Source organism: the organism of the source record quoted next, unplaced genomic scaffold, assembly GCF_019419815.1.
Source record: "Pyrus x bretschneideri cultivar Hongxiangsu unplaced genomic scaffold, Pyrus_bretschneideri_v1 Contig9, whole genome shotgun sequence".
Classification (NCBI taxonomy): Eukaryota; Viridiplantae; Streptophyta; class Magnoliopsida; order Rosales; family Rosaceae; genus Pyrus; species Pyrus x bretschneideri.
In genome coordinates this window covers 6,754,932-6,768,640 of record NW_025999831.1, presented here as the reverse complement: position 1 = coordinate 6,768,640, position 13,709 = coordinate 6,754,932, and the positions used below count along the sequence as shown (strand labels likewise).

Here is a 13,709-nt window from a genome sequence, read left to right as displayed (position 1 = left end):
TGAAACCACTTTTTCATGTTTTGGATTTTGTATTTTTCTTTAGCTAGGAGGAGGAAGGAATAAAGGAGAAATGAAGAAAAATACGTCAAATCAAAAATTAATTTTGTAGTTCTTTGGCTGTTTTTCTTTTAGACCCCTTTTGGCTCATATCCATCTTTTTCTACCTTATCATTTCTCTCATACATATCCTCTTTCTCTGTTTTCTATAACAAACACAAAGCATGAAAGTGTTATCAAACAAATCTTAAACGACAATTATTCAATCACAAATTGATTTGTAAATGTCTCGTTTGTTTATCGATAGACCAACTTTGATCTGCATTTAATTTGTTTTTGCCAAAAAATTTCTTCTCTTGTGTTACATCAATTAATATCAATTTGTAATGAAAAGGTTGTGACATTTTGATGGTATATGTACCATTACCCGAAGGATTGTACTTGGCTCAGGTTATATGTACCATTACCGATAGTACTTGGCTCAAGTTATATGTACCATTACCCTAGGGATAGTACTTGGTTCAAGTTATACATGACCTCATAAGCGCCTCAGAACTGACCTAAATATTTTCCTTACTCAAGCCTAAAATACACCTAATAGAAACAATTATATAGTCTATATTCTGTCGAACTGTGTTTTGACTATGCCGCCTAAAACCTTCCCTTTAAATTGTCTTCTCTACCTCTGATTTTTTACGCTCCTCTCTGCGCCTATCCTCTTGTTTTGCCTCTCAGAAGATCAGCAAGAAAACCTCTCTCTCTCTCTCTCTCTCTCTCTCTCTCAAAATCCTCAAAATACTTGCTACATGGGCTCACCATTTTACAGCTTCCTCAAGCAGAACAACATTGTCTGCCTCAAAATTTTCTTGATTTTATTAATCATGGGGTGCATACCGGATAGAACAACCAACCTTTGTTCCAACCAACTCATTGCCAAACCAGCCACTCCAACTCACTTAAATGTTACTTCATCTTTGGAGACACTAAGCCTGGACGGCTACTTTAGTTTCAACAACAACAATCACGCAGCAAAGGACTTTGGCAATACATACCAGTCCCTCCCACTAGCAGTCCTATATCCGAAATCAGTTTCCGATATCTCCTCAACGGTGAAACTTATTTTCAACATGGGTTCCGCTTCGGAGCTTACTGTTGCCGCCAGAGGCCACGGCCACTCCCTTCAAGGCCAAGCACAAGCTCATAGAGGTGTAGTCATCAACATGGAATCGCTCAAGGGATCGCAAATGCAGGTTCACACTGGAGAGCGACCTTATGTGGATGTTTCAGGTGGTGAGCTGTGGATAAATATTCTGCATGAGACTCTCAAACTTGGGTTGGCACCGAAATCTTGGACCGATTACCTTCATCTCACTGTCGGTGGGACCTTATCGTACGCCGGCATCAGCGGTCAGGCCTTCCGGCATGGTCCCCAGATCAATAACGTATACCGGCTGCAGGTTGTCACAGGTATGCCAAACAAAACCACTTTAAGCCCTCCCGAGCATGAAATGGCAGCACAACAAAACACGTAGCACGCATCACTCATCATTTCAGAGAAAGGAAAAGGGCATTTTTGTGATTTAACCTCTTATTTTTTTGGCAGTAAAGTAGTCATACATAGTGACCTTACATTAAACTCAGAGGAAAACAAGGGGAAAAATGAGGAACGAAGAAAATGAATAAATTTAGTGGGAGAAATCTGGAAAAAAATGCATAAGTAACAACATAAAAAATGAAATTATAAACCGATTTTAAGTTGTTTTCACTTACAAAATTTTCTTTTCATTCTTTCTTTATGTCTTCTACATCTCTTCCACCAACCTTCTTCACCTCTATTTTTTCCTAAAAATTATTCGGCCCTTATCTCGAACACAAAAAGTGAACCTAAAAATAAAAACAAAATTATTATCAAACAAACACTTAGAAAAACAAAACGGATCCTTATAAAAAAAAATAAATAAATAAAAAAAACACACTCGTCTGACATTGTAATGAGAGAAGGGCTGAAAAGAAATTACAAAGTTAAGAATCAAGTAGAAAATAACAATATGAGTAGCTCTTGAAGTGTTAGTGTGTTTTTTCTAGTATACTAAAATGTTTTCATTTATAACTTTACACTTAATTGCAACAATTCGAATTTACCTTGGCCAAAAAAATGTGCGAATACTATAATTTGAAGTTTTGATTGAAGGAAAAGGAGAAGTAATTACCTGCTCAAAAAGCAAAAATCCAGACCTTTTCTATGGTGTTCTTGGAGGGCTAGGTCAGTTTGGCATAATTACACAGGCCAGAATTTCTCTTGAACCTGCACCAAAGATGGTAATATACAACCACTTGAATTATAATGTTGATGTATAAGGGTTCTATTATTGGCACTCTAAAAAATTCATCCTGCACTTCTAAGTGTTGTACATAATTGGAGTGCGGGAGGACATTTTTAGAACGCTAACAAGAACCCCTAATTATAATTATTTTATTTACGCATCCATTCTAATCATATAGTTTATTTATTAACAGGTGAAATGGATTAGAGTTTTATACTTAGATTTCTCATCATTTTCTAAAGACCAAGAGTATCTCATAGCATCTGAAAATTCATTCGAATATATCGAAGGATTTGTAATACTTAACAGAACAGGTCTTCTCAATAACTGGAGATCTTCTTTCAATCCTAAAGATCCAATGCAAGCCAGCCAATTCAATTCGGATGGAAAAACACTTTACTGCCTAGAAATGGCCAAATATTTTAACCCCGACGTAACGAATGTCATAGATCAGGTGAGACATTCACAGAAACGAACAATGTATTTCGTATTGCTCCGATGATGGAAAACACAACATTTACATGCTAAACTAGTCGCTGAAAATTTTCATGTTTGCAGATAACTGAAAGCTTACTGTTAAAATTGCACTATATCCCATCCACCCTCTTCATGTCCGAAGTTTCGTTTGTCGAATTCCTAGATAGAGTGCATTTGTCGGAGCTAAAACTCCGAGCGAAAGGACTATGGGAAGTTCCCCACCCGTGGATGAACCTACTCATTCCAAAAAACAGAATACACGAGTTTGCAGATGAGGTCTTTGGTAACATTCTCACAAACAATATCAATGGTCCTATCCTTATGTACCCAGTCAACAAAACCAAGTAACTATTCTACATTTTTATGAAATTTTCTTTAAAATTCTCAATTCCATATTTCTCAGGTTTAGACCAATTATTGTATTGCAGGTGGAACAACAACACATCTTTGGTAACCCCAGATGAAGATGTATTCTACCTAGTGGCATTGCTATCATCTGCAGTGCCATCTTCCAAAGGAACAGACGGCCTAGAATACATTCTAACACAAAATAAAAGAATACTAGAATACAGCGCTAGAGCCGACCTTGGTATCAAGCAGTATCTTCCTCATTACAGAACCCAAGGAGAGTGGCGAGCTCACTTCGGCCCTCGATGGAAGGCTTTTGCAAGAAGGAAGTCTTCTTATGATCCACTGGCAATCCTTGCTCCCGGACAGATGATGTTCAAAAAGGGAATACCAATATTATAACAATGGTATTAAAATGAATGAGCTATACCCAGTAATTGCCTCACAGAGCCAGAGACGATCGATAATGTCCAAAACCGTATGGTCTTCTCAGATTTCCAGTTCTATAGTGAGCATTGTTCTAAAAATCTCTGCCTAGCGTCGTGGCCCTGCCTAGGTGATAGGCAACTGACCGTCCTAAGTAATCCCTAGACTTTTGAAATTTAGAAAAGGGCACCTAGACCTATCTAGAAGCCCGCTTAAGTCGCGATTCTCACTTAGACAAAAAATAAATAAATAACTTTATTTTGCATGTTATTTTTGCAATAAATTATAAGAGACTAGTTGAATACTTGGATGAACATTCTTGTTCCCCATATTTTCAATATATCTAATATTTTATAATTTATAGCCATTTTATTTTGCAATTTTTGTATCTCAATACAATTATGTATACTTCTAATTATAAGTAAATATTTATTTATATGTTATTATTGAGGCCCAGATATGTCATGAACAAGCCCAAGCAAGTCTCAAAGCCCAATTGTCACAAGAGTCGTCCCAAGTCAAGCCCAAATACATGCAAAGGTGCAGGATAAAAGAAAGAGTATATTCACGATCATCCCTTGTGCTACGGTAATTAAGCTGGATACTTACATAAATCACGACATGCCCATCCTAGTCACATGCTCGATTGTGGTGTTGATAGTTACGGAAGTTCATTGGGTCTATGTGAGGTCAAGATATGGAAGACTTTGGGTTGCTTGGGTGTAAAGACCAAAAACTCGGAAGCAAAATCCGGTGATAGGCCAAAATAAAGTCATGGTTAATCTTTAGTCTATTAACCATATTAAATCTCCTCTCAAAACCAATTATTCTAAATGTTATTTTGATTACTTTATGGCTGCATCTAACCTCCTCGTTAGACTGCCTACGTACTGTCAAACGGGATCAAAGCCATTCGTAGTTCACCATCGTATTTAAACCGTTTAACCCTTAAATATTCAAGTGGTAGAAGTTTATGATACTAGATTCAAACAATTGAATCACATCAATCGAATATCAAATATGAAATAAGAATATCGAAATTACCTTAAAAAGGCAAAGTCGGCCCCCTGGCCATGCGCCACGAATTCTGATCAAAACTCTAAAAATTACTAAATTTTACAAGATTGTAGAACAAACCATGGGGAAGAATTTTCATGCCTGAGCTGAAGTCCAAGTTGGCTGGGAAATACCTGAAATCCAACATGGTTCATTGAAAAACCCTAAAATGGGTGATTGTCAAATCAACGTCACCAGAACTCCGATGTTTTGAACCGTGGATGGATTTTGCTCCTGAGTTCGAGGAGAGTCAAGTAGAGGTGGTGGCGAGTGACGGGAAAAGCTAGAAAGGCAGAATCGCAGCCGTGAGCTCCAGAGAAGACTGCGTTCGTTTGTTGTGAAATCGCAACCAAAAACTATCAAGTTTGGGTGGGAATGAAAGCTAGGACGACGCTGAGTTATTTGGTGGTGGTGGTTTGCCATGATTCACCAGAGAAACACTGTGAAAGGCATCGGAATTCATGGCTGCATTCGGGTCAAGTCGTGCAAGGAAATGGGTTAAAGTGGATCTGGTTCACTTCTTCTCTTTTCCTTCATTTCCCTCATTTCCTTCTTTTCCCATTAGGCAACCCCTTTCTCCTTTCCTTCCTTTCTCCTCTCCTCTTTCCATCACAGCCACACACACGATGCCTAGATGGTTGCTCCAGCAAAGCTGGAGCCTTCCAGATTAATGGTCAAATAACCATTTTGCTCTTACATCTGCTCGTTTATATCTCATTCGTTATAACTTCGTTTGGCGAACAGTTTTCACCTATGCGCTTGTGGGATCGAGCTCTATCCAAATATGCCAAGAAATACAACAAACCATATAAGGATAAAATACATTCTCGTATAATTATGTTTAGCCAGCGAAGGGTATTTTCTTCTTTTTCACTTATCCAACAAATATACGTCATAAATATAAATGTGTCGTAACTCCGAATACGACTACCAAATATTTACTAATAAAATCCGGGAATGGGATTTTACATTTCCCCCCATTTAAATTTCATAATCGTTAATTAATTTGAATTTCATAATTAAATCACATATTTAAAATAATCAGGGTATGACATTGGGGGCCCAAAGATCCAAGACCATAATCTTTGAAGTCTAAGTTGGTAGACATTGAGAGAGAACCAGTCTAGTTTACCTCTTTCCCTAGCAAACTAACCAGCTCAGTTAGGATTAAACTAGATTCTAGCTCTAAGTGACGTGAAAGCCCATCAGAACAGACATTTAATACTGACTTTTCTTTCCCAGCTCACGTAGCAGTTCAACGCGTGAAAGCCATGAGGTGCGTTACCGAAAGTAGCGTATGTGGAAAGCTGACCCAGAAAAGCCGCGCCTTAGGAAGAAGACATGATGCAAGTTTTTGAGCTTAGCTTCATTACATCAAAATAGGGCGTAATAGAAGAACTAGGGAGAACGGGGAGAAAGAAACAAGTCGTAACTAGAGATTCCTTGAGAATGAATCATTCAACTACAAATATAGGTTAAGAACTTTATAAAGAGGATCCCCCAATTCCCTTGCATAACAGAGAGAACCAAAGAAACCCAGAAGGGAGCACTCTACAATCTTAGTATTTTCCATAACCTCCCTCTGAGTATTCCAACCACTGTAAACTTTGCTATTGTCCTAAGAAACCTAAATTATCCAACAGGAAACACCATACAATCGCCCAATCTCTGTCTCTTTCATGCAAAACTGATGAATTTCTAGCTTCCAAACCACAGTGTTCTTGATCAAGTCATTATTTACCTAATCATGCTATCTTCGAGTCATTGATCCAACAGGATATTCCAAAGACGTGCTAATTCTTTCAAGATATTTTGGGACTTGGTACAAATCTGAGCCAAGGAAGACAATAGGACGTTCTCAAAGCCCAAGTCCACTTCGACCTAAAAGTCCCCCATCAATTATATAATAAAATTAATTAAAATTAAAATAAAATAAAAAAACTGCATAGACTCTCACCTAGACGCCTAAGAGCTAAGGACCCTACCCGTCACCCAACTGTCGCCTAACGTTTTTTAGAATCTTGATAGTAAGCAACATAGAGACCCTTTAGGTTGTCCAATAATTTTTTTTCTAACTTATAAGCATCAAATATATAGTCACTACATGTTGTCTATAAAACAATTGCCTTCGGCCCAATAAATTATGTTACCTCTGACATAATTAATGGAAATAATGATGAAAATAGTGGCCAGAACCATTTCTTATTTGGAAATGATAATATGAATGGTGCCACAATAAGAATTTCTAGTTCCAAAAAACTTACATTTGTAGGAAGTGCTGAGAGTGTTGATGCAGGCCAATTCACTAAATGTCAAGTTAATCATAATACACTCTCGGATATAGATGATGCAACAGCAGCAACATGTTCATGTTTGTCAATTGGTCTTCACTTCCAGCCCAACGGTTGTGTTTCAGAAGTAGCTTCTATGGATGGAGTGACAAAGAAAGATGTCGTTAGTTTTCCTGGCATTATAGATGGATTGAAGTGTGCTTTGAAGACTTTAAGAGGTCATTTTGTGATCATTCCTGTCTTGGAGCAAATATATTTCCTGAATTAAATAAAACTTCAGAATTTGTCACGAATGGTAGGTCTGGTAGGGACAAAAAATCAAGGAAACAAAGGGGGAAAAGGCTGGGCTCGAGGCTTCGATTGTTCAAAGTCATGCCAATTTCTACAAGCTGGTTTATGTAGATCATCTCTTTGGGCGGTCGTCTAACTTTGAGGTTTTTGGTAAAGACTTCGAGATTTTCTCTATTTCTCCGGGAGACTTGTTCGCCTTTACTTTTGAGTCTTCCATTGGTGAAGTAGTTAGAAAGGTCAGTGCCCAGGTTGGGCAGTTGAGGGTGAAGCGCTGGATGGTGCCACTGCTGAGAGTGTCCCGATTGCTGAAGGTGTAGGGACCGAGTAATCGTGGGATGTCCAAGCTGCTGAAGGTAACCATCTAGTTTTCCTTTAGCTTTTCTCTGTTTTCCTTGTTGTTTTTGCTTGAACTCTTCTGTCTTGCTAGTTGTTCATCAATTTTGCTAGAAAATTTAATAAACATGTTTTCTTCGCTTTTCTCCATCTTCACTTCTTTTATTCTTGCCCTAACCTTTAGACTTTATAGACTAGTGGCACGCGTGCTACTTTTCTATAAGCAAACAAGTTTGCGTAACCTATGCAGCCATAAGTGTTGGTGTAGAACTTTGAAAAGTTGTTAGCCATAGGGTTGGCAGTCGGATGTCTTACTTACAGAAGCAGACAATTTCGCGTAACCACTAGGCTGTTAACCTTGCCTTTCTCCAATTCCGTAGGTTGCGTAGCAAGTATTGTGACATTTTAGGACTTGGTGTAGGTAGTTCCGCGCTTGGCAGAAGTGAAACTTATCGACTACGTAGCATGTCGGCAGTGGATAAAGCTTCGTATATGCACGTTAGCATGTCTAACCTTTCACAAGAATGTGCAGTTATACAAGTCTAGCACGGGTTTACTACTTGAAGGGCAAGCCATAGGTAGTCTTCCAGAAACCATAGGCTACCTTAGTGCACTCGGTAGCAGCTTTAGGGTTCCAGGGCAGCCGTCATAGGGCATACTACGTTATATGCCTCCTCTGTCTATGAGGCTTGGTTCCCTGTGAATTAGGCCAGAGGACCCAAAATTCTTCAGTTAGCTAAGCCTTGAAAAAAACCATTGTGGCTACCTCTAGGAATCCTGGCACAAGCCATCGTGCACCTAGTTATACTAGGGCAGCCTAGCTCATCCACGTCTGGATATTTGGAGTGTAAGTTTATCCTCTCACCTTGGAGAGCAGACCCATGTGGGTGTCGGGGAATTGGTTTACCCTATCGCATTGAAGAGCAATTAGTTTATCCTCTCGCACTGAAGAGCAGTCCCAGATGGGTGTTGGGAAATTGGTTTACCCTCTCACATTGGAGAGCATGGTTAGTCCCTCAGGGATGCAATTCCTGCTGATAAGTCCCTAAGAATGGCACAATCTTCTTTTGAAGTGCATGAGTGATCAATTGTTAAAGGTATACAGTTGAGCCAAGTTGTAGATTACTTCTAAATTCTTCATTGACAAATGATTGAAACGAACAAGAACTTAGCTGTAAGGTAGGAACTGCATTACAACTAGATAGTCTTCAGCTTACGAAGTGGTGCCCATCGAGCTGCTTGAGTCTTCAGGCTTTGATGTGGCTAAATGTCACACATGGAATTTCCTTAGATTGTAGGCGTTCCACTAGTTTTTTGATATCTTTGTCGTTCAGGAAGTGAAGGTGTAACTACCCTTGTCGCCTATTTTGCTAATCTTGTACGAACCTTCCTAGAGGGGATCCATTTTTTTGGAGCCTTCTCTACAGGAAGTGATGACGGCTTCTCTTAGGGCTAGATCTTCGAGTTAGAACTACGGGATCTTGGCCCTTTTGTTGTTGTTGGAGAGGAGCTGCTGCTAGTAGGCTGCGATGCGAGTGATAAGCTGCTCGCGTTTCTTCTCTGCCAGATCTAAGCTTGTGGGCATCTCCTTATTGTTCTACTTAATGCTTGGCAGTAGAGTGCTGATACTTGGCATGATGATATTTGGGAGAAATGATTACTTTTGAACCAAATGCCAAAGAAAAAGGAATCTCACTGATGGCTTGTCATTTGGTTGTGCGATATGCCCATAAACATCCAGAAAGTTCATCTGGCCAATTTCCCTTCTTGTTGAAGAGGGATTTCTTGAGGCAAGTTGAGAATCGTCTTGTTGGATGCTTCGGCCTGCTCATTGCCTTAAGGATATCTTCGTGTGGACATATGCTGCTTGATGCTATACTATTGGAAGAACTTCGTCAAATCTTTGATGACAATTTACGGGCCGTTGTCGGTGACGATGGATTGGGGATGCCTAATCGGCAAATAATGTTCCTTCATATGAAGTGCTCTATGTCCGCCTGAGTCGTGGTTTCCATGGGCTCTACTTTCACCCATTTGGTGAAGTAATCGGTTGCCACGATCATCATGCCTTTGGCCCTAGTAGCAGGCGACATTGGCTCTACCAAGTTGATTGCCTACTGCATGAACTGCCAATGACTCATCTGTGGGCGTTGCTCACTGGCAGACAGTGCTAGTATTAGCTTGTAGTGTTGGCAGCGGTCTCATTTTTACACTAACTCTTTAGTGTCTTGATGCATGGTAGGCCAGTAGTAGCCTGCGTTGAGAGCCCTTTACGTTAATGATCAGCCTCCAGAGTGATTTCCACAAACGCCTTCGTAGATTGAGCTTAGAACCTTTAGGTCATCGGCAGACGCTAAGCAGCGAATATATGGTCTAGTGTAGGATCTTCGAGCAAGAATGCCGTTTCACATGTAGTAGTATGCTGCTTTTATTTAGAGCTTTCTAAACTCTAACCTTTCCATGGGGAGTGTGCCATTGACCAGGTAGTCTATAATAGAACTTTGCCAGTTTGGAATTGTACTAACATGTGACACTTCAGTTGCCAGCTCCGCCTCTATGCTTGGCTTGTCTAGATATTCCACCGGGATAGAGCGTTTGATTTGGTGGTTAAGGATAGAGCCTAGGCCGGCTAATGAGTTCGCGTAGGCGTTGTCTGCCTGCGGAACTTGAGTAAGAGTGTAAGTCTGAAATGCCTCAAGTTGCTTGCGTACTTTTTCTAAGTATTGCGCCATCTTTGGATGTTTTGTTGTGTACTTCCCAATAGTTTGGTTGGTGATACTGGGAATCATAATGAATTGCAAGCTTTTTCACCACCAAGTCTTTTGCCATTCGGAGGCTTGCTAGTAGAGCTTCGTGGTCTGCTTCATTGTTGGATATGGCCTCGTACTCTGCTTCGTTGTTGGATGTTTTGAAGCTTAGAGTGATTGCTTGCTTAAGCATCGAACTGCCTGGGGTGACAAAGACCACACCTGGTTCCCAACCTTTGTAGTTAGATGCGCCGTCGACATGCAAATGGCATAAGTCTCCATCAGGTGGAGCAGCGCGCGGTTAATCTATGCTCAGCTGCCTCTAGGGCGTCATTGGGCAGCTATGTTGCGTTGCCTAGGCTAGGTGTGAAGGTGTAATAGGGAGCCATGGAGCTAGGGCTATGTTACACACATCAAGAAATGCTTAATTGCCGGCATTAGGTTGGCTGGGGTCGTGCGACGTTCAGCAGAAGGTGGTGCTCAACTGCAGGTACATGTTGCTTATATGTAGAATATTTTGGGTGGGGAAGACAAAACTTGCTTCCGAGTGTCCTTCTAGTGTTCGTCTACCCTTGGCGTGCCTTTTAGGCTGAGTTGTTGCGTTTGTCAAAAAACTTTGCATAATTCTTGTATGCACCTTTGTCGTCGTGCATTTGGATTTGGCGGAATAATGAGTCATGAGGATGACTGCGTGCATTTAAAGGTATAACTTGAGCTTCCAAGTTGCAACAACTGTCGCTAAAGTTAGCATTTGAATTTCTGGTAGCTGGTTTCAGCATCGAAAAAAGCTTTTGAATTGTGGAATACAGGTAGTTGGGCCCTCAGCTCTTTTCACATAAGAGTAGAGCTTATTGCCACTTCAGATGTGGCTGCTCATCTAGTCAGACTTTGAATCTCCTTCAGAGTAGTAGGGCACTTCATATTCAAGATTGCTTAGATTTGCCTTGAATGTGCATCGGAGAACCTTGTCCCAAAGTGCATGCTTCTCTACCAGAGCAAAAGAGTCCGCCAGAGTTAGATCTTCTTTCATGATTAATTCTCCAAACAGCAGGTGGTTTGCTAGGAGTCCTTTTTGGAAGGCTACTCTAACTATCGAGTCGTTGCATTCGACTATCTTTGCCTTCTCTACCTTGAACTTCATCACATAGTTGTGAAAAGACTCCTTTAGGTTCTTCTTAACGTTGAACAAATGGTAGGAATTTTTCTTGATCAAGCGATAAAATGAATATTCTTCGGTGAAAACCAAAGAAAATTCGTCGAAACTCCGGATAGATTATGGTGGCAGGGTGTATAACCAATGTTGCACCTCGCCTTGTAGAGTGGTGGTGAATATCTTGCATATGAGATTGTCGTTATTTCAATGGAGGATCATTGCGCTTCGATAGTGCTTTAGGTGTCTCTTCGAGTTTCTATCCCATTTAAAGGATGTGAAATGTGGCAAACTGAACTTGCAAGAAGGCTCTGCCTGCTCGATCTCGTTCGTGAAGGGTGACCTGCTTATGTTGGTCATGTTCCATCATACAATCTATTTAGTGACCTTGTTACGTTGGAAATCACACAATCACTCGATCATGAACCTTTATACTTCTTCCGAAATTTGCCTTTGTTGGGGGTAACGGAGCTCTCGGTTGCCCCCAGTCGTGACCTACTGGTCTAGGCTGCTTTTCTACATGCTCGGCTTGTCTATGTCATGGCTACGGTGTTTGTGGTTCGTTCCTAACAGGCAAGGGAATTCTTCGCAGACTGCTGGTTGAGCTTGAGCCAGACTGAGTGACTGCCTTTCTCTGTCCTTCATGCTGCCTACTCCGATGTAAGGTGGAGGACGCTCCTTGCAGGCTTAGCCATGAATGACCACTTCACTTGGAAGGTTGCTCATATTGACTATCGGAGTGTGGCTTCAACCGTGAATGTATGCTCGTCTGTGGGCCTAGTCGAGAGTGCATGCTCATCCACGCACTAAAATAGGAGTATACGTTATCTCGAGGGCCCAATAGGAAGTGTACACTACCTAAATGCTCGATTTGTGGCTGGTCAAGTGGTTGTTTGCTGGGACGCTATTAAAGAGGTTCTCGTCTGCCCTTGTCCTACTTCGAGACACTTCATCTGGGGCACATTGAATCTTAATGCGCTGCAAAAGTTAATTCACCAAGGTCGTCTATTGTGCAAGGGCGCTTATCAACTCTATGACTTGTTGAAACAAGTGTTGTTCACCATTTGGATTGGAAAAGCTTGGAAGGAATGCGCCTCCTTGAGCACTGGAAGGGTGGTAGGCTCCAGGCGCGAGATTTCAGTTGGGAAATGTCAAATCCGCGGAGAAATGTGGTGAAAATGCCCTAGGTTCAATCGTAGGCCCAGAAATTTGAAGTCGGGATGGTTGAACTAATCTTAAACCGATTTGGGTTGCTTGGAAAGCCATATGAACAAGTTGGGTCGCGGAAGCAGACTAAGCCATGGAAGCAGACTGGGCCGCGAGAGCAGGCTGGGCCATAGGAGTGGGCTGCTCGGCGTGTGGTGTACGTGGGTGCAAGGCTAGGACTCGGCTTAGGAACCCGTCGAGCTTGAGTGGGTCGAGCCATCTAGCCTTGGGCTTGGGCCCATGTGGGTTTAAATGGCTCGGCTCATGACACCGTGGGCCTTACCAAGGGTGGTTGCCATGGTAGTTGACACGGTGGTGCCCCATGGAGGTGGTACCGCTCCACTCATTGTTGTGTTGAGCCTTGCATATCGCAATAGTCCTAATCTTTGAACGTTGGAATTTCCATTCGTTTGGGTATATTAAAGATGTCCTGTTCTAGTGGATGACATTGTTATGCCAGCTAATCTTGTTCCATTAAATATTGTTGATTTTGATGTTATTCTAGGCATGGATTGGTTACACTACAATCGTGCTAAGATGGATTGTTATGAGAAGACAATTACTTTTCATCGCCCGAGCTTGCCTGTGGTTACATTTATGGGTGTACGTAGTGGACTAAGGCATGGCATTATCTCTGCCGTGAGGGCTAAAAGGTTATTAAGGAAAGGTTGTCAGGGTTATTTGGCTCACGTCGTATTGAATGAGGATACACCTACCCGTGTGAAGGATGTAGGGGTAGTTGAGCATTTCCTTGATGTTTCCCCTGACGATTTACCTAGATTACCACCAAATAGAAAAGTGGAATTCACTACTGATTTACTCCCAACAAATCCTATTTCCTTAACTCCTTATTGAATGGCTCCCGCAGAGTTGAGGGAATTGAAAACCCAGTTGCAAGAATTGGTTGATAAGGGTTTCATTGATGCGAGTTTTATACGCGCACAAATTAAACCCTCTTTTTGACAATTGTAGTATAAGTATAAGTAGGGATCGTTCTGGACCGGGGATTAGGAGGGATTGTTAATCACTTGGATTTTTGACTCAAAAACGTAAAAAACAATAT

The 13,709-nt window shown here is 41.2% G+C and overlaps 1 protein-coding gene across 1 annotated transcript; it reads left to right on the top strand.

The window, feature by feature from the left end:
- The first annotated feature begins 654 nt into the window (after positions 1 to 654).
- LOC103940781 (cytokinin dehydrogenase 1-like) lies at positions 655 to 3,793 on the top strand. Its single transcript, XM_009350954.3, has 5 exons — positions 655 to 1,464; positions 2,189 to 2,316; positions 2,515 to 2,775; positions 2,880 to 3,142; positions 3,227 to 3,793. Exons 1-5 carry the CDS (start codon positions 804 to 806, stop codon positions 3,546 to 3,548), a joined length of 1,635 nt encoding a protein of 544 aa, XP_009349229.1. The 5' UTR covers positions 655 to 803; the 3' UTR covers positions 3,549 to 3,793.
- The last annotated feature ends 9,916 nt before the right edge of the window (positions 3,794 to 13,709 follow it).

What these genes read in the sequence shown, in the direction of transcription:
- LOC103940781 (XM_009350954.3), top strand. Translation starts at nt 804, where the DNA reads ATGGGCTCACCATTTTACAGCTTCCTCAAGCAGAACAACATTGTCTGC. An exon ending in TTGAACCTGCACCAAAGATG is followed by an intron (nt 2,317 to 2,514) that starts GTAATATACAAC and finishes ATTTATTAACAG; the next exon opens with GTGAAATGGATTAGAGTTTT. An exon ending in TACCCAGTCAACAAAACCAA is followed by an intron (nt 3,143 to 3,226) that starts GTAACTATTCTA and finishes ATTGTATTGCAG; the next exon opens with GTGGAACAACAACACATCTT.